Source organism: Neopelma chrysocephalum, unplaced genomic scaffold, assembly GCF_003984885.1.
Source record: "Neopelma chrysocephalum unplaced genomic scaffold, ASM398488v2 Primary Assembly neopelma1_253, whole genome shotgun sequence".
Taxonomy (NCBI): domain Eukaryota; kingdom Metazoa; phylum Chordata; class Aves; order Passeriformes; family Pipridae; genus Neopelma; species Neopelma chrysocephalum.
This window is the reverse complement of record NW_020897915.1, coordinates 729,511-749,291: the sequence shown is the minus strand read 5'-3', so window position 1 is coordinate 749,291 and position 19,781 is coordinate 729,511. Positions and strand designations below refer to the sequence as shown.

General features: G+C 43.4%; 1 protein-coding gene across 9 annotated transcripts in view; it reads left to right on the top strand.

The window, feature by feature from the left end:
• The window catches only part of KTN1 (kinectin 1), a 57,046-nt gene that overhangs the window by 10,867 nt on the left and 26,398 nt on the right, over positions 1-19,781 (top strand). For 8 of the 9 annotated variants that reach the window (XM_027704014.1, XM_027704022.1, XM_027704017.1 and 5 more), the window contains 16 exons: positions 2,018-2,134; positions 4,686-4,826; positions 6,729-6,835; positions 8,314-8,446; positions 9,395-9,482; positions 9,783-9,949; positions 10,588-10,656; positions 12,406-12,443; positions 13,007-13,097; positions 13,391-13,459; positions 14,200-14,237; positions 14,356-14,446; positions 16,758-16,826; positions 18,030-18,064; positions 18,194-18,284; positions 19,627-19,695. In XM_027704014.1, the coding sequence (XP_027559815.1) occupies positions 2,018-2,134; positions 4,686-4,826; positions 6,729-6,835; positions 8,314-8,446; positions 9,395-9,482; positions 9,783-9,949; positions 10,588-10,656; positions 12,406-12,443; positions 13,007-13,097; positions 13,391-13,459; positions 14,200-14,237; positions 14,356-14,446; positions 16,758-16,826; positions 18,030-18,064; positions 18,194-18,284; positions 19,627-19,695 (1,413 nt within the window). The remainder of the gene's footprint in view (positions 1-2,017; positions 2,135-4,685; positions 4,827-6,728; positions 6,836-8,313; positions 8,447-9,394; positions 9,483-9,782; positions 9,950-10,587; positions 10,657-12,405; positions 12,444-13,006; positions 13,098-13,390; positions 13,460-14,199; positions 14,238-14,355; positions 14,447-16,757; positions 16,827-18,029; positions 18,065-18,193; positions 18,285-19,626; positions 19,696-19,781) is intronic. The other variant, XM_027704016.1, reaches the window with a different exon arrangement.

Below are 19,781 nucleotides of genomic sequence, written 5' to 3'. Positions count from 1 at the left end.
TGTTGTCCGTATTCTGTTGTGATTTGTGCGTTCTGCCTTTGGAAGACTCTTTCCAGCTGGTCTGTGCTTGCTTTGCATGCAGAAAGCAGTTGTCAGATGCCTGTGTGCTGCCATCTGCCATCCCAGGGGCTGGCAAGGCAGGCTGAGGGCTCTGACCCTTGTAAAGAGCAGACACGGCCATGGAGAATAAGGAATACAGCAGGAATGCTGCTGCTGCTGACACAGGGAAAGGCTGACACAGGGAAAGGCTATCTAGTGGCTTTCAGGAGCTGATCTTTCCCAACTGCGTAAGTAGGATAAGGGATAGCAGAAATTAGGAGAGAGCTGGTGTGGCTGATCAGCTGATCCTGTGTTTTGCAGGTCTCTTCATCTCAAGTTTACACATTGTTGTGTGACTTCTTTGGATGTTTTTCACAGGATTGTAGGGCAATTCAGATTTGGAAGGGACCTGAGGGGTTTGTAGTCCGACCTCCTTCTCAAAGGAGGAGCAGCTCTGAGGTCAGCCTGCTCAGGGCTTGATCCAGTCTGGTTGAAGCCTTCAGAGGCTGAGACTGCAAAATCCCTTTGTGTCAGCTCAGTAGTTATTTTTAATTCTTGTTTTCCGGACAGAAGAGAATGGTGACCACCAGTATCTTACAAATACCTGCTCCTCCTTCCCATGACCCAGCATGACTCTGTGCCCGTAACATCCTGATTGTCACACTTGAAATCTTGCAATCCTGAATTTTTCTGCAGATGTACCAAAAGAGAAATGCAGAACTAGATATGTGTCAATTAAGTTAATGCAATTCAGGTTGGGAGGGACTTCAGGAGGTCATGCACTCTGCCTGCTCAGAACAGGTCCAACACTGAATTTGGAGCAAGTTGCTCAGGGATTTGTCCAGCTGGGTCTTAAAAACCTCCAAGGACAAACCCCAATAGAGGTACACTTGGAATGGTGTTGCCTGTTCTAGCAGCCAATCTGTTTGCTGTATTTTTTTCTCTTAAAGGAAGGTTTGGTGTTGAAGCTAAACCTTTAGGATAAAAATGAGTTCCTGGGTTTGTGTACAACCAAAAAATGTGGGTCCCTATAGATGGAAATGTAAATAGGTTTCTCTCTGTAGCTCATGCAAGTCACAGGCAGGGTGTTTTGTACTGGATACCTACACAATACCACTAAAGGAGACCTTCCAAATTCAGAGTGCATTTGTGGGACTGACACTTGTTTGCTTCTTCAGTGCTCAGACTTCACTCAGTGAAGTTCAACCTCCTGCTCGAAGCACGACCTGCTCCAAAGTCAGCCCAGGCTCCTCAGGGCTTTATCCAGGCTTGAAACCTTCAAGGACTGAGACTGCACAACCCCCTCTGGGCAACCATCAGACTTCACTGAGTGAATTCTGAGCACAAACATGTAGAAATTGTGCCCGTCACTGCAGCTATTTCAGTTTTTAGGACCAGTACACCAGCGGCGGGACCATGGGGATTGTTCTTCTGGGTCCATTCCCTGTTGTGTCTGTGTCAGTGTGCCAGCAGAAGTGTAATTAGCTGGAGCCTCTCCTGGGAAGTGGAAGGAGACACCAGATCAGTGTTTCTTTTTTCCTTTGTGGTGAGATATTTCAAGACATTAGACTTGTTGGATTATACCTGCACTGAGTGTGGGCTGGACCGGGTGATCTTGGAAGTCCCTTCCAACTTCAATTATTGAATGATTGAGCATCTCCGTGCCTTTTCCCATTATTTCTCTTAATGGCTGTTCTTTGTTTTCCCCACTACCACACAGCAGCTCTCTTCCAATGGCCTTAAGAGCCCATTTATTCTCTTAATTGGTTTCTGTGTACTTGAAAATGCATTTCCCTGTCTGATGGAGTGGGTGCTGCAGGATCCCAGGATCCATTAGCGGTGGGATTGGGTACTGGTGGTACCACCTACTGTGCAGATGGAGGATTTGGGAGCAGGAGGGGGTGTTTCCTCCTCTCGAGTTTGCTCTGCTGCCAGTACTTGTGGCATGTGTGGTCATTTTTATGTCCTCCTGCTGCAGGCCAGCAAGGCTGAGTCGGCTGCAGCTCTCCATCAGCTCCAGGACAAAGAGAAGATGCTCAATGCCATGAAGGAGGAGGCAGCTGTTGCAAAGGAGCAGTGCAAGCAGCTCTCCCAGGTAAATATGAAGAGTTTCATGTGTGTAGAGAGGAGCAGGGGCTTGTAGGACGAGCAGCCAGCAAATGCTGGCTTACTGAGCTTAGCCTAAGTTGAAAGGTGGAATTGTTATGCTGAGAAAGCTGCCAAGATGCTATGTTTGGTTTTATGATGTTATAATGTATTTATGCAGAATTATTTCCCAGTAGTTTTTCCAGAGAGTTCGTTTACTGAGACTTTTAAGCTGAGCCTATTTTTCTTTTCAAATGGATCCTTTAAAAACACTTCCTTCACGAGTATGAGACTGCTTTGTGGATGCAAATATTAAATGTCTTTCCTGCACTGCTGTTTTAATTTGGGCCATACTCTAGCATTCACATGCTTGTGTGCTCCTAGGCACAACAATCACGAGTTTTCTTCAAGAGGGAAGGTACAGAAAGTGTAGACTGCCTGCTTTAGCCCCTGGAGGTGCAGCTCTGATTGCTTTGGACTTACAGGGATGCTGATGCATTGCTGTCAAGACCAGTTTATGAAAAGTAACCTCTTTATGAAGGTTTCAGAGGAAAGCAGTTGCAGTAGAACAAATTATTAGGCAGATATGGGCTGAATTGGAGTGTTTTGGGATGAGGATTCTGATGTTCTGGCTGGTTTGGAAGCATGCAGGTATTAGGCTCGGGAAGGTCGTGTTATGGGACAAAACTTGGGAGCAGAAAACTGGATGGCTAAAGGTGGGAGCAGAGTGGGCACAGGACCTGGGAGTTGGGAGCTTTGGGAGGTGGGAGGGGAAGAAGGGAGTGGGTATTGTGTTAGCTCCTGGCAAGGAGGGGGGTGGATTTGTCAGTGGGATCAAGTGGTTTGGGATAGTCAGTGTGTAATCAGAGGGAGGGAGAGCTTGTAATGTGTTTGGAGGCAAAAAAAACAACTGGCTCAGGACTGCAGAATCAAAGGGGAGAGGTATCTGCTGTTGAAGAAGGAAAGGGAATGGATGAAGGAGCCTGGGTGTGGGAAAAGCTGAGGTGGTTGGGGGAAAAAACATCTGTAATGTGATGCTTGTGAAGGTAAGGTGGGAGCTGCAGAGAAGTAGGGGTCATCAGGGAGGTTTTTCCATCTGGACTGGGGAAGGAAGAAGCTGGGAGAAAATGGGTGAAAACAAAGTTGCTGCAGTGCTGAAGTATCGGGATAAAAAAGGGATAAAGCTCAGCTTGACTGATAAAAGCTCTTATCTTCTAAATTCATGTGTTTCTCTGAAAATGCTGTCGAAAGCTGAAGGGAGACTTTGAGGTGCAGGGATGTTCCTGCAGGGGTGTTGATAAAGATGATAACTGGAGAGGATAAATGGGAGCAAGAGGTGCCTGACCTTGGAGGTATTTGGCAAAACACAAAGTAGGTGAAAGTTAATCTTCCCAGGATCTCTGGTGCTGCCCTAACATGTAACTGGGTTAGAGAGGGCTGCAGCTGGATGGTGGGATTGGTGGAGGGATAGAGGAAGCTGCAGTGTGCCCTGGTGCCCTTCTTTTAGTTGCATCGTAGCACAGGAAGAGATAACATGGAAAAAAAAGATTTGTCATAAGTGACTTAAGACTTTTTAAATGTGATTTAAATTCCTAAATGCCTCCGTGAACATGGGCTTAGGAACTTGTGTGGCTTATTTCATTCAGGGGGCACAGTTAGTGAGTTGGATCTAAGAGAGAGAATAGCCTTTATTTAAATTTAAAATGTGGGAAAAGCTGTAATTACTCTGAAGAGGTGGAGGGTATTCAGGCTAATAATTTAGAGCACTTAAATTATGTGTCAAGGCTCCCTGGCACAGTGAGGAGCTGTGTAAGGAGCTGGGCTGTGGGGCAGGAGACACCTGAAGCTCAGATGGTACAAAGTCCTCGTTGTGTGGTGGGAGCTGCTGAAAGCTGCACTTAATGCTTTTTGCTTACTAAAGCAAGTGCATTTATGCTGCAGAGGAGCAGCTCTATGGATTTCTCAGGTGTCTGGCTTAAGTTACTGACTAATAAATGATTAAATAGCAATGTGTATTTTCATTTCAAAGCTGTAATACGGTGTCATGCTGGTGGGATTCAGGGCTTCTCTGGCTTTTGTAGAGCACTAATAGCCCATCTCTCACAAAGCTGTTGGCTTTGCAACCTGCTACAAAGCAGTTATTCTGCTCTGAATTGCTCTGTTTGGCCGTGATGCTTTACCTGTGTTGTTCCATTTTGCTAAATTTGGGATGAAAATCTAAGCTCTGCCCTCTGTGTAATCCATGGGTTTAGTTGTTAGACCTCTGTGATTGGGCAAAATGATGGAAATAGGACTCTACCTCTTCTGAGACAACAGAAGATCAGTGTTTAAATTGGCAGGCTTTTTAATAAATGTGAGATTATGCTGATCCTAAATATTCATAAAGATGCAGAAAATTTGGTCGAGTTTAATGCTGTAATTTCTCCAAGTGAAGAGCGATGCTGACTTTGGCTTGATGCACGCTTGCTATATTTTTAGTTATCTTAAAACACTGATTATTAGGCTTTAGAAAGGAGCAGTAGATGACTTCTTTCCCTTTTCCCTGTCCCTTCCCACCCAAGGAGCTGGTTGCAGAGAAGGAGAGGAACAGTTTGCTCACGGCGAAAATGCGAGAGCGCATCAACACGCTGGAGAAGGAGCACAACACTTTCCAGAGCAAAATACATGTGAGCTACCAAGAATCTCAGCAGATGAAGATCAAGGTGAGTGCTTTACCAAAGCTGTTGGAGCTGTTCAAGCACAAGCAAATCAATGCTGAGAGATTGCTGCCTTAGCCAGGGTGCAAAACTTTGTGGCAGTTTCCTGACTCAAAGACGAGGTGTTCTCACGGGTGACTTTGGTGGTCTGTGAAATGCTGTCCAGGCAGCCAGTCTCTGGTGTAGTTACTTTTCCTTCGTAGTGTTCTGCTGAAATGTTATTCAATTAAAGTGTAAAATCTAATTGAAATACTCAGCTTAAGAGAGCCACTAATGCTGATGATCATTTACCAGCGGATAAATCTCTTTAAAATTATACTATAGAGTGACAACATGGCATAATATACATGAAATACCAATGCCTGGGGGAGTGCTTTGCTGAAAATATTTGAAGAGCAGACACTTGTAATTTTTTTAAAGACCCTTGTTACTGTCTACTGTAGTTGCATTATAATGGAGTGACCTTATAATGAAGGGTTTGTTTCATCAGATTAGAAAGTTTAACTTAGACTTTTCAAAGAAGAATGGCCCTTTTTATACCAACTTGCCCGCTTAGATTTCATTCTAGTACTTTTTTTCCTGTGTGAATGTCACAACATCAAGCCCAGCACATGAACTTTCCAGCTTTAATGCTGTATCTTCTGTCTCAGCACTTTAAGGAGCAGCATCTCCGCAGTTTTGGAGCAGAACTGTGTTCTCCTGAGCAGAGACAACTTCCTTGGAAACTGTACAGACAATTGGATAATGAAAGGGTCTTGCTGCTGGCTGGGGAAGGGGAGAGAGATCCCAGCACGACTGGGAGGTCTTTGCAGACGCTGCTGTCCCAGGCAGAGCTGGAGAAAGGATGAGCAGAGTGCTCTGGTCCTGCTCCCTCTGCTGATGTGCTGCAGCATGGCAGAGAACCTGGAGATAGTCAGAGCTTCCAATTACGTGGGATTTGTGCCCCTGATTCTGCTGGGATCTTGTTGGTTTTAAAAAAAAAAATAGGGAGGGAAAAGAACCCCTCAATAAACATCCAAGGCCCAGCTTGTTATATTTGTTGGTGCAGAGCTGGAGGTGGATGCCCTGCAGGGGACTGCTGTGGCTGTTACACAAACATTTATTTGGATTTTTTTATATCTAAAACCCTCATTGATGAGTCAGCTATTTGATAAAACTGGGTCTTGGAATGGTGTCAGACACATGTACAAACTGGCACTAGTAGAGGAAGAAAGTGTTGTAGCTATATGTGCTTGAGGATTTTCAGAGCTGTTCTCTGCATATGCAGAGTCCATTTTTTCCCTTTGAATCCTGTGTTTTGATTTTTTTGGCACTGTTCTGAACCTTGGGTTATCAGGGCTTCTTTCTGCCTCAGTTTGGAACCGTGCTGAAAATTCAATCAGCATATATTATTGCCTGAATAAAGGATCTATTTCATAATCTTGACTTAAGGATATTAGATGAGGACTAGCCTTTTGTGATTTTCATTTTATAACCCATGTATTGTTAGTTATTTTATACTTTTTCTGCTTTGTTTAAAGGCTTTATAAGCTTCTAATAATTCACAGCATGTTTATTTCCCTTTGGAGAAGTTATGTATGAATATCTGAAGTTATACAGTTGAGCAATCATTATTCCAAGTATCACTTATGTAGTCTTTTTAAACAATAAAAAGGTTGCCTTGATAAATAGGTTGTTACACTGATATAAAAGGAAACCTGTGCTTTTATTTGAGCAGGAGGGTCTGAGTAGCACAGTTTAATTTAAGAGTTGGTGCGTGAGGAAGCAATAAAGCTGCCTTTCTCCCAAAAATCCCCTTAATTTTATTTACTGAAACTATTGTGCTATCTACTGCTACAAGCTGCTGGGCTGTTTTTTATTGCTCCTCAGTCTAATCTTTTATGGAATTGATCTTTCTCTCCCCATCAGTTCCAGCAACTGCGTGAGCAGATGGAGGCAGAAATAAGCCACCTGAAGCAGGAAAATGGGATCCTGAGAGATGCTGTCAGTACTTCCACCAACCAAATGGAGAGCAAGTATGTGAGCAGCTACTCAGAGCTCTGTGTGTTTGAGCCTTCCCTGAGGAGTTGTTCCGGCTTCTGCTTCTTTTGTTTTGTTTCCATCTCCTGTCTCTGAATTAGTGGTTAAGCTGGGAACACATATTTTCAGCTGGGCTAGTTGTGTTTGCATTGAGCCAAGGCTTTCACAACAGACAATTTATTTTATCAACTTGAAGCCTGAGCTTTTATGCAGCTTTAACAGAAAGAAGTGCAGCAGTGCTGAGGCACAGTTGGTGTTTTTGGCAAGGGGTGTGTGTGTCCTTTCCCCTGGGGCTTTAGGAGAGGTGCTGATTCTGGGAGAACAGGAGCACTGAACTTCTAAATCAGTATTGATACCCTGCAGTTAATGATACCACTGGGGTGGCACTTGGATTTATCTGCTGGTGGTGCAAACGTTTGGAGAAACAAAAAAGGCATCTCAAGGTTTTGCCTTTTGTGAGTTGTGACTCAAAATGCCCCTGAGCTGGCAGAGAGGATTGTGTGTATTGTGCTAAAAGCTGAGCACCCTGGCAAGGTGTACAGAAAGCAAAGCTGACACATTATATGCTCTCAGGTATTTGATTTGTTACTGTTGGAGACCAGAATGTCAAAACCACTGTCAGGAGTTGTAAAAGGCTCCATATCTTCCTTTTCTGGCTGTGCTGCTGTTTCAGTATGTTCCTTTCTGTTAACAGCTCCTGCACTGCCTGGAGCAGCTCAGCAGAGGTGTGTTCTGAGCAGGTCGATATCACAAGTGCTCAGAGAAGGGTGTGGTACCCTGATTTCAGGTGTCCTGTGCTTTTAAATGAAGCATCTCTATCTCTTAGGCAGTTATATTGAAAAAGCCTTAATCAGGCAAACTTAAGATAAAAATAAAATGCTTTTTATTTGCTTAGACATAAAGGGGAGCCTTTTAAAATCCTTCCCTTGGGCTGTACAAATGCATCTTCTCTCCCTACGTGAGTGAGTGCCTCAGACACCTTCATCAGTTAATAGTCAGGTCAAGGCCGGGAGGCAACAAATGGTCTGAAGGAATGTGTGCAGTTAGTGGTCCAGGAGGAATAGTTTTGAGCAAGTCTGAGATCAATAATCCTTCATGGGAAGAGGAAAGGAATGTGAATTTCTATGCAAGACCTTTCCTTATGCTGAGCCTCTTTAGTTTACATCAGCCTGCCCAAATCATGCCAATCAGCTTGCAAACCTTTCAAAGGGAACTGATGCTTGTGGCTTATTGCTGACCTTTTGTTTCTGACTCTGTGCTGTGCCAATGGCCGAGAGTACCTGACGCTCATCCCTTCCCTAGAATAAAACAGTTCGGGGGGGGAGAAAAAAACAAAACCCCAAACCCACCCAATACAGCCCTTTGGCTGCAAATAGGGGACTTGGTGTTGATATCTGAGTAGCTGCTGTTGTGGCCAGTGCTTCTTGTGGAAAAAAAACCAAACAACCAAACCTGTGAAAATGTTTGTTTTCAGGCAGTCGGCCGAGCTGAACAAGCTGCGCCAGGACTACGCGAGGCTGATGAACGAGCTGGGGGAGAAGAGCAGCAAGTTGCAGCAAGAGGAGCTCCAGAAGAAGAATGCAGAGCAGGCAGTGGCTCAGCTAAAGGTGACTGGGGTTTTCTCTCCCTGTCAGATTGTGCTCAAGGCTCTAGTAAGCAAGTTCTGAATCAGTGGGATGCGAAGCCTGTGGGAATTGCTTTGGCTGTTCCCATTTCAGATGGGCTGAGCCAGCCTGTGGCTTTATTTAATGTTTTTATTCAGTACAATGGGCTATGAGTGATTACAGACCTCCCTGTGAAGTGAAACTTACCTTCCAGGTAAATGTGTTTAAAAAGCTAAAGTGGAGATGTTGAACTTTGTACAATTCCAGCAAGATTTGATATTTCAGAGTCATTCATCCCGACGGCATTGTCCTTGTGTGATTTTATTTGAAGCCACGTGTATGTTTAAATTTTTAAATAAATATACTTTTTAAAGAGTTAAAATGTAAATGGATTCGGTTCCAGATGCATCTCTTTCCTTTTCTTTGGAAGCAAAGGTCTTTTGTATTTTTTTGTTGCAGAAGAGAAACTGGTGTGTTCAGGTGACAGTGCCAATCCAGAGCTCATAACTTCTTTAATATTTGTAATTAAGTCTTACATGCCAGAAGCTCTCCCTGCCTTTTGCCCTGGCAGGTGAGAGTTGGTATGAAAAATTGAGATGTGTTTTAATTACTGGATGCAGATTTATGTGTTGTATGGCTGCTCTGGCTTCTGGTGTTAATTCTGAACTATCAGGGCAAAGATGCTGCATTTTCATATTACAGAAGCCATTCTGTTGAGAGCCTGTAATGAAATCCTGTTCACAATTTGCCTTTCAAATTAATAGGCTAAACTAGTCTAGGAGGAGGATTACAGAGCACTCTGTCTCTCTGATGTGCCCTAATGGAAACAAGAAACAATTTCACTTCATTGCCATATGTTTTGGGAATGGCACTGAGGGGATGCACTCTGAATGGTTCAAAAATAAATTAAAGGTTAGACTCCTTTACATTGACTCTCTTTTTAATATGAAGGTCCAGCAGCAGGAAGCAGAGAGAAGATGGGAAGAAATCCAGGCTTATCTCAGGAAAAGAACAGCAGAACACGAAGCAGCACAACAAGGCACGTACCACAAAATTCCTAAATAATGCTTGCTGCAGTGAATTGGCTGTTGCCATTTGTAAAAAAGAAGGCATTATTGAGTAAATGGCTTAAATAAAACTCAGGTGAAGTTGGTACTGCTTCAGCCCGCAGGGGAAATAGTGTGTTGTGATCCCAGTTAGTCGGAGCGCTGATGAGGGAGCTGAACCTTGGCTTGCCGCAACAAGGCTTCTAATCAGCCTCCCTGTTTACAGTGAAAATGATTTCCCCCAAAGTTTAAATATCGACTTCTGAATTAAAATCCTGACATTTCTGCTACAGATGTGCAGAATAAGCTTGTGGCCAAAGACAATGAAATCCAGAGCTTGCACAGTAAACTTACTGATACAATGGTGTCAAAACAGCAGCTGGAGCAGAGGATGTTGCAGTTATTGGAGGCTGAGCAAAAGAGAGCTTCTGAGGAGGACTCCATGCAAATGCAAGTGCAGGTAGTATTGCTCAAATATTTTAAGGGTTTGGGGTTTTTTTCCTCTCACTTTGTGACTGTGGAAGTACAGAAATATCCTTGAAATGCTGCTTTTAGTAAAACTTTCCCACTGAATAAAGGATGAGAAAACTGTGCCAGTCCACTTGTGAAGTGTGACCCTGTGTGTGGTGCTGTGAGGAGGTCTGGGGCCATTTCACACCTGAGAAGTGCTCTGGGCAAGTCAGGAAAATGAGCTGACCCAATTTTCCAAGCTGTGAAATGGTGCCATGGCGTGGGGAACACCCTGGGAGAGCAGCCCTGCACCTTTGATGTTCGTGTGAGCTCTTCTGGGGTGATCTCCCTCCTCCCTGGCATCAGGTGGTGAGAGGCAGTGTGGACATAACTCTTGAGGGATTCAGGAAAACCAAATGGATTATGGTGGGGCAGGGAATATTCCTCTCTTGATACACAGCAGGTCCTTGTGCTTCCACTCAAACTGGTTGATCTTAGTGGGGAGATAAAACCAGCATCTTGTAAAAGTGTCTGACATGTAAATGCTGAACTGTTCCTACTAACACAATCAAGGCTAAAAGCTAATCCTAGCAAAAGTTGACCAGCTGCAGATCTCAGCCTGCTTTTCTTTCTGTGCTCTCTTACAAGGAGCTGATAGAGCAGAATGATGCTTTGAATGCTCAGCTTCAGAAGTTTCATTCACAAATGGCAGCCCAGGTACAGCATGTTCTCAGACTTTCTTTTGTAGTCATGAATTGTGAACTTTCATTAAAAGTAAGACCTTTTTTTGTAGCTGGATATGAGATGTAATGCTGAAGCAAGGACTTGTTAGCATCCTCTGTTCTAATGTTTCTCAAAGTGGTGTAAAACTTTAAGCTTCTTTCTTTTTTGGGGAAAATCCACTTATTTTCTCCTATAGTGGCTTTTATTTATAACCAAAGGGTGTAGTACCTTTTTCAATGTTTGTTTTCTCTAGCTTTGCATGTGTAAAATTCTGTCTTGTGGTTCTTTTGGTCTTTTTGCAGTCTTGTGAACCACCTGATTGTGCTTTTTCCCTTCAGAGAATCATTGTCTTATGGTAGCTCCTGTATAAAGTTGTTTGTTCATTTCTGTGCAGAAAAAAAAAAAAATCACACCAAAACCCCACCAAACCTGCACAATGCCCTTTCTCAGTTATTTTAATCTTTAAAATTTTTGTTTAACTAGTTTGAGAAATTATTTCTGTTGTAAACACTGTGTAAAGCCTCAGGGTCGCTGGTGTTGCTTCCATGTAGAGGGTAGGTCAAAGAAATCAGCTCAGAAAGGCTTTGTGGGCACAAGTGGAGACTGTTCCTATGCAGTTGGGTGCTGCCTTCTTTTAATCATGGATGTGCTTGATGGAATTTGATTAAATTCCATGACAGACTGAAAATCTGGATTTGCTTGAAGTGCTTTAACCCTTTGGGTGTGGAGAGAGTAGTGAAGGAAGAGATACTCTGGATTTACAGCGTCTTCCTGACCTGCTCCTCTCATCCTTAGTTCTTTAGAGGCTTTGGAAATTAATCCCTAGGGAAATTTTACTTTTTAGCTCTGGGTTGCACAAGGAGAGCTGTTGGAAGAGGTGTGTGCTTTCCCCGTGTAGCCCCACTGGTCATGAAAATTCAGAGATGTTTTTCCACCATGAACAGTGGGTGTAAAAAAAGCCCTATGGAGAGGTGAGGTTGGACTGGATCCCACTCTGGATATCAGGGTTGATGAAACTCTTCTGGTCATTAAAGACACCTCTGGGACTGGACTTGTTCCCTTTGATATTGTTTTCCTCTGATGCTGTTCTCCATGGTATGATGTGGATAAGGCAGTACAGGGATTGCTATGGGGTCCCATGGGCACAAGCTCTGTGAGATCCAGGATTTTGGGGGAGGGAAAGACTGGAAAAGGAGAACCAATTGTATCTGAAGCACAATTGTCCATGAAGTTCTGCCACAGCTGCTCCCAAACTGGATGTGAAACAGTCTGGCAGCGTGGTGGGTCTCTCCTGCCCTGTTGTGTGTGACAGCGAAGGAATAGGCTTTTTCCAGGGAGAAAAAACACCACTTGCTGGTTTTGTGTTGCTATTGCTGTTCCTAACACAAGTCCTGATACACTGTGCAGGGTTTTCTTTTTTTAAATTTGAGTGGTTTGTCAGCAGAATGTCCCATAAAGTGCTTAATTCCTGGGAGACAGTTGAACCCCGTGCCTTGTTTGAATCTGGTGAAGGGGAAATAACACAGGTCCTTTCTCCCTTCATGCTGCCTTAGGCCAAAGGGAAGAATGGACATTAGTATGGGCTGGTATTCCTTCAATGTTCCTTAGCCAGGCAATAGCTGGAAGCATCCTGTGCCAATTTAAAATAACTAGACAAATGCTATTCCTGGCTCACTGTAAATGGGGATTCTTTGACTGGCTTTACTTTCAGCTCTTTCTTTTTTTTTTTTTCCCCTTTTACAGACTTCAGCTTCAGTCCTGGCAGAAGAACTCCACAAAGTGTGAGCATTCATTTCCTCTGGGATTTGGGAGGTGTTCCTGGCTTTCAGTGCCTGCCACCTTCCCTCCACGCACGTGCAGGAGGGACTGGGGAAGGAATTGTTGCTGTCTGTGCTTTTAACTTCTCACCACGAGTTTGACTTGGGAGCTGGGAAAACTGCTTCCTACGGATTTCCCTTCCGTGTCTGGCCTCAGGTTTGGAGGCTGTTGTAGGTAGCTCTGTGTGCAACATCTCTCTTGTTTTCTCTCTGCTTGTGTGCAGGGTCAGTGCAGGGTGCAGGAATGTTATTATTTGGGCTGTATGTGGCTGTGCCAGGAGGATTTCTCCCTTTGGGAGATGGGGTAGTTGTGTTTCAGAGCTAGGGAATGTCTCGTAAATTTTTTTGGCAAGCAGACAACATTTAAAATGGAAAAGTTTTTGGACCCAAAATGTACAGTCAGCAGGATTTAGAGTAGGGGCTGGATTTAAGGGCCAGCACGTATTTCGTGTTTAGCCTGATGTTTCCTGTACCATTTTCATCCAGATCTTTTTGTACTGATCTGTCATCATTTCTCGTTTGTGCAGGATTGCAGAGAAGGACAAACAGATCAAGCAGATGGAGGACTCATTAGGCAATGAACATGCCAACCTGACCAGCAAGGAGGAAGAGCTCAAGGTATAATAAAAGCATGTGTAAATGCCAGCTGATACAGGGGGAGTGTTGGCTGCCTGTACAAAAGGAAGCCCCCAAGGCTGCTGCCTTTGACTCTAGAAACAGCCCCTTCAGCTACAAGTCTGCTCATTTGGCTCCTCCAGGCCAGTGCTAGATGCTGGGAAAGCTGTTGATATGGAAGCTCCAGGATTTTCCTTCAAAAAGTATCCTGAAATGCTTTGCCCTGGAGAATGAACTTACCTGAAATACTGTCTGTATATGAACTGCAAATATATTTCTTCTTCTCCTTCCTTCAGGTCTTACAGAACATGAACCTGTCCCTGAAAGCAGAGGTCCAGAAGTTACAGGCTCTGACTAATGAACAGGTGAAATAGTTTTTTCATTAAATATTTAATTCTACTCCCTTCCCACTGCCTATTCTGCCATAAATGCAAATGCAGATCTGTTGGCTTTAAGCAAGCTGTGCTTAAGCACATTAATGGTGTGAGGCTTCCGGATCGGGCTAATACCTGATTCCCTGGAGTTCTTACAGCTGGTGGGAGGCCTAATTCTTACCCCTCCTTCACCAGCAAAATCTTTTACTTGGATATCCAAGTCACTGAAGCAATTTGCTTGGTTGGTTTAGATTTTTTAGGCCCACAGAGTGCAGGACACTCCACAGGAGTGAACACAACTGTCCGTGAATGTGCAGTCCTGGCGTTTGCATACAAGGGCCATCAACATCCCCCCCAAAAAACCCCCAAAAGCGCACAACCCCCCTGCCTCACCACAGAGATCTCATTAGAGCCAAACAAAATGCTGTCCCTCTGTTATTGCTACATGGCCCTGTTTATTACAGAGGTGGAAATGAAGTGTTTAATTAGAGATAATCCCAGTCGTCAAATGAATCTCTTCGAGATCTTCTTGCCTTTGCATAATTACATCTTGCCTGGTGTAGATTGGTGTTGTAAAAGTGCATGAAGACAAGCTTACCCCTTTCACTCTTGATTTCAGTCATGTGCTGAGAGGCCAAATGACTTGTTCTAGCTTTTTAATATTGAGGAATGAAAGGTTGATTGAATCATGTGATGTATCCTAAGTCTGTGTTAATCCTCTTTATATCTAGGCTGCTGCTGCACATGAGCTGGAAAGGATGCAGAAAAGGTAAATAGCTCTGGGATTTGATAAACAATGTTTATCAGTCTTTTTATGTTCTTTTTGAATGGTGCTTTTTGTAAGACTTGGATTGGGAAACGTATTTAACTGTTCTGCTGTGTCTCAGCATTCACATTAAAGATGACAAAATAAGAAGTCTTGAAGATCAGCTTCGAGAAGAACTTGCCCAGATTTCAAACACAAAAGAAGAATTCAAGGTAAGGTAAAGAATAGTTACTGTTGTGCTTATTTACAGTAAATTTTCCAGACTTTGGAGGTTGTGAAGCAACTGCAGAACGGTGAAATAAAGCTGACTTTTGTGTGTTAAGGTAAATTACAATATTGTGTTTGCAAGGGAAGAGCAATGTGAGATGTCACAGTAGTAGCAGCTGACTGTGCAGCAGACCAAGAGGTGGGGTAGCACATGTTAAATGCAGTGTCTGCAGTTGTGAGGAGTGAGGGCTTTGAAATCTGCAGGAGGAGGTTGTACAGTAAAAGCTATTGTGATTTTTCCAGCATTACACCTTCTAATATGACTTTCAAGGCCTTGGTGTGAGCTTTTGTTGCTTAGATTACCACGCCAAGTCTCTGTTTTCTGTCAGGGTGGGTGTAAAATTGCTTATTTTCCTTCTGCCTTTTTCCAGATTGTTTCTCACAAGGCTGCAGCTAAACTGCTGAAGCTTTTGTTCTGACATTGGGGTCTGCACAGCAAAGCTGCTGCTTGTTTCTAGATGGTGTGTGCAGAGAGCAGTTTAACCCCTCCTTGCCCTCTGCCACCTTGACCTTTTTCCTCTGAGCTTGGGCTGTTAGAAACAGCCCTGCTTCCTGAGAAGGGTGATGACTCTGTCTTTTTTAAGTCCTTCAAAGCCCAGGGTGGGTGCTGCTGCTCTTCTGATTTTGCTGGTGTGAGGTCAGTCACTCTGAATCTCACAAGGTCGGGTTAGTAAGGTGTTTTTAGTGAGGAACAGAGCAGGTGGGTAGTGGCAGAGGCAGGATGCTTTTGTAGGAGAAGCCTCTGGAGTCTCCTGCAGCTCTTTGAAGCAGGTAGTAAACTGGATTCATGTATTAAAGTGGCACTTTCAAAGAGGTTTTGATGAGAGTCCCTTGCAAGGCTCAGTAGTTTCTCTAAGCTGTCAGAGAATAGGAGGGAAGAAGTTTACTCAATTAATTGAACAGGAAACAAAGTACAATTTCAGTTGATTTTTGGAATAAAGCTGTTGACTGAATCTTCAGGGAAGTGTGTGCTGGGTAACTGGTGCATAAACAGTGTGGGAAGAGATGGCAGGCTGGAGTAAGTGGGCATGTCTCAAGTTAGTGACACTCTCAGGGCTTTCAGCGTGGTGGAATGCTATAAAATAGCAAGTGAAGTGGTGAAAATGTGTAAGAGGAGGAATAACATGAGCATCCTTTAGTGTGGTGGTTTCTGTAGTAACTGTTACCCAGGGAAAAGGCCTTAGAGGTGTTGTGAATGGGTATGTGCTGAAATCAATTCAGTGCTAAGCAGTGGCAAAAATCACCTGGAGGCAATTCTAGCACTTCTTGGGGAAGTGAATAGAGAGAACTGAATGCAGAAGATCATCATCATGATAGTGCAGAAAGCTATAGTGTGCTCTCAGCACGATTATTATGTGCACTGCTGGTCTCTTCTTCCTCCTGTCTTTCTTCCCAAACACAAATGAGACCAGTACTGTACTAAATGCTTCCACCTAAGGAAGGGCTGCTGTTTCCCATGCACATGAAAGTGGGAAAACCAGAGCAATGCTTTTAATCCTCACTGTTGCTGTCCCTTCCTGCTCATGTTTTCTCAGTAAGGCTGAAGCACAGAGCACGTGCCCTGCTTTTTACTTTTGTAAGGCGCCGAGCAAGTCTTTAAAAAAAAGACTTTGTAAAGCAAAAAGCAATAATAGAGGAGGATTTTAAAATACATGTGAGGAATCCAGACAGACTGCCTGTCTGTTAAAGGCTGCTGTGCCTGTTGCATGGAGCAGGAATGCTGGAGGAGAGGCCAAATGTGGTGGGGCTGTTTGTGTTCCCCATTCAGCTCTTCCCAGCCTGCAGTGGGACCCAAGTGTGGGAGCTGTGCAAACCTCTGCTGCTGGATTGGCAATTCCTTACTGTGCTTTAAGGCAGCTGAAGGGAACTGGAGAGGGAATCTTGGACCATTTGCTTCAGCAGATGAGTGTTTTGGAAGAGGCAGCTATCAAATCTTGACACGATGGTGATGCTGCTTGAGGAGGAAAATGCATTTTTTTTTTTCCCCTGAGCTTCTCGCACTTGTTACTGTCTGATTCTCTGCCAGGGAATAAAGATGGTAACAGCTGAATTTCTCATGGGAACATAAGGACAATACTTTCGTCCTTAATACAGAAAAGCAAGAAAGAAGAGGAAAGGACTCTTTGTAGTCTTGTAGCTTCCAAAGAGCTCTCTGTAATGACTTCTGTGCTGTTTAATTACCTCACTGCCATTATGGAAATGCTGCAGTTAGGCTTTGCAGTTCTGAAGTGATAAAATGTCTGAATTTTCTTCCAGGTTCTCAAGGATCAAAACACAACTCTGCAAGCTGAGGTTCAGAAGCTGCAGACTCTCCTGTCTGAGCAGGTATAGCCAGTGTTTGCTGAGGTTATATCAAATATCTTCCAGTCTTTTAATTTCTTCAGTAGTTTTTTTCTTAACCTGGTTGTAGGCTGAACTGGTTGGTGTCAAAACTGATGCTTTTTAGGCATTTTCTCTTCCATGGAGGGTTCAAGTAAGGCAGTTGTGACTGTCTTCTAGACCTAGTCAAGGGTGTCCAAACAAAACATGGATTTTCTTTTTCCCTCTTCTGGAGACTCCTGGTTTAACACAAGCAAGAGCTTATTTGTTCAACCACTCTGTTTTGTCAACAATTTTCCAGAATAAAAAAACCCAACTCTTCCAAAGGAGAGGGGGTTTTTTTCCAGGCTGTGGAGAGACCAGAGCCAGATTTTTACCCTGCTTGATTTCTTCCATCCTGGACTGAATTCTCAAGCCACTAATAGCAAAGAACAGACCCATGGAATGGGAAAACTCTTTACATTGTGATGTCTTTCTCCTCCTGTTCTGTATTTTTGCCCATGGCTGCAGCCAGTCTGGTGCTCACAGGATGCTGCAGGTCAAAGCTGTGGAGTTGCTGAGCTCCATCTCCTTTGGGAGCATTGCCTGGGAACACCTTGTGACCACCTCTGACTTTGTACCATTGAGAAAACTCCCTGAAACACTGGAAAAAGACTTGCAGGGCAGGAAACTTATTTCCTTTTCTGGGTTGGTGTCTGCTGGCCAGGAGCTCCCTGTCTGGAGCAGCTCCCTTTTTTCTGGTGGAGAACCAGATTTGCAGCCGTGTTCCCCTGGGTCTGGCTGATCTCGTGTCCTGTCTGGAAGACTGGGGCTGATTTTTTTCCTGGAAGCTGATTTATATTTCCCATCTGGTCTCTCACAATGTGGTGGTGTTGAGAAATCATAAATGTTCTGCTGAGTGAGCCTCAGGTAGAGCTTGTGATTCCAATAAAAGCTCAAAAAAGGGAAGTTTTTCAGGTACTGTGGATTAGATGCTGCAAGTCCATAAAATCATCCAGGCATTTGGGCTGGATCTGTCCCTTCTCTGATATATTGATAACTTTCCAGCCTCAATATTAGAGACACATGTGCCATGAGGACATTCTCCTCCTACTTTATTTTGCTTTCTGTATTAGTGTTGTAACCAAGCTTCTGGTTATTTGTTTTTTTAAATACCAAAGCATTATTTATCCAATGAATGATGACCCTATTGTGTTGTATTTCTTTCAGACAAACAAAGACTTGATAGAGCAGATGGAAAAAAGGTAAGAAACTTTTTTCTTTTAAATCAGAGGCTAAAATAAAGATTTTATTTGGCAGTAAGGTTACTGTTGGTAGCTAAACTTCCTTCAAAGGTTGACTCTTTCTCCTAATACTCACTCTTGCTTTCTCAGCATGAGAGAGAAGGATGATAAAATCAAGACAGTTGAAGAGCTGCTTGAGGCAGGACTCATACAGGTGGCTAATAAAGAGGAGGAGCTGAAGGTAAAATCTCTTGTATTGTCTCTTGAGGGGGAAGTAGAGATTAAGTGCTCTTGTGCAAAGTGTGTGTTGGAGTGCTCATAGTGCAGCCTGAGATAATTCCTTTTGAATAGGAAAAGCATCTTGTGGAGACAAGGTTAAAACGTTTTTTTGTAAGATAGACTAAGCATTAGCATTGCTGCCCTTAGAATAAGTGCTTCTCTCTGCTTAATCTAGAGCAGATTTTGCTAGGATGCAATCCCGGTGTCCTTTGGAATAATGGGAATACATCTCCAGAGCTGTACATTTGGCTTAATCTCCAACAAAGGATATCTTGTAAAAACTTGGCATTAAGGGATTCTTGCATCTTTTTTCTTACTTGATAATCTGGAGGGTTAAATGGATTATAAAGTAGTGACATTTTTTGGGTGAGGATAAAGTTATTTCCTTCCTCTTTGTTTATAAAGAAGGTACCAATGAGAAGCCTGGAAAGCCAGAACAAAAATCCCTGTGTGTTTTCAGCTGGCTTTTGCTGGAAAGTTGTGTCCTGTCTACCTGGACAAAGCCAAGGCAATGTTCCCTTTCTTAATGTCCATAAATTCCAGGTGCATTGCTGACACCCCTGTGCTGGGGAGGGGTTGCAAAACTGTCAGGTTACTGAACAGCCAAAGATGTGAGCATGTCACAGGATAGTCTGAGTTGGAAAAGACCTTTTAAGGTCAAGTCCAACCCTTCCCCCAGCACTGCCAAGCCCACCACTAACCCATGTCCCCAAGTGCCACATCCACACAGCTTTTAAATCCCTCCAGGGATAATGGTATTTTACAAATTCATCTAAAATGTCTTAATTATTTGTTTGAAATAATATTCTATAATTTTTTTAACAATGCTAATGGCAATGTTAGAGGTATGTGAATTTTTAAGCTTGTAGTGTGTTTCTGTGCAGGGGCATCTTTGACTCCTTGTGTATTTTGGACATTATTACTGACTCCAGAGTAAGATCTAGACTGTTAAAGCCCATGGTCTTATAGTTTTCATTGTTTGAATCCTGATATCATATAAATACATTGAAAGTAATGGGCTGTCCCAAAGATGTGAGGAATGGCAGTGGCCTATAACATGATTTCTCACATTTGCTATACCTGGGCTTTAACTTCCTATACATTGAAATCCACTCCAAGTTATCCATGATGAATAATTAGTCCATTGAATACTTTGGCTCCAACAGCTGCTGGGGGGGGGGAGGTGTCTCTCTCAGAATTTCAAAGTCTTTCACTTATTCTAAAAGAAATTACTTTTCTGTCAAGCTTAACACTTTTTCCCCCACCAAATGAGTCTTTCATTATCTGTGTGTCTGCTTTCAAAGGCACTGAGAACGGAAAATTCATCCTTGAGAAAAGAACTTCAAAGTCTGCAAATTCAGCAATCGGAGCAGGTAGTACTTTTCATCTAAAACTTTTATTACACCTAAACTAAATCTGAAAGAATCTTGCTGTGGTTGCAAAAGTCAAGGGAAAAAGG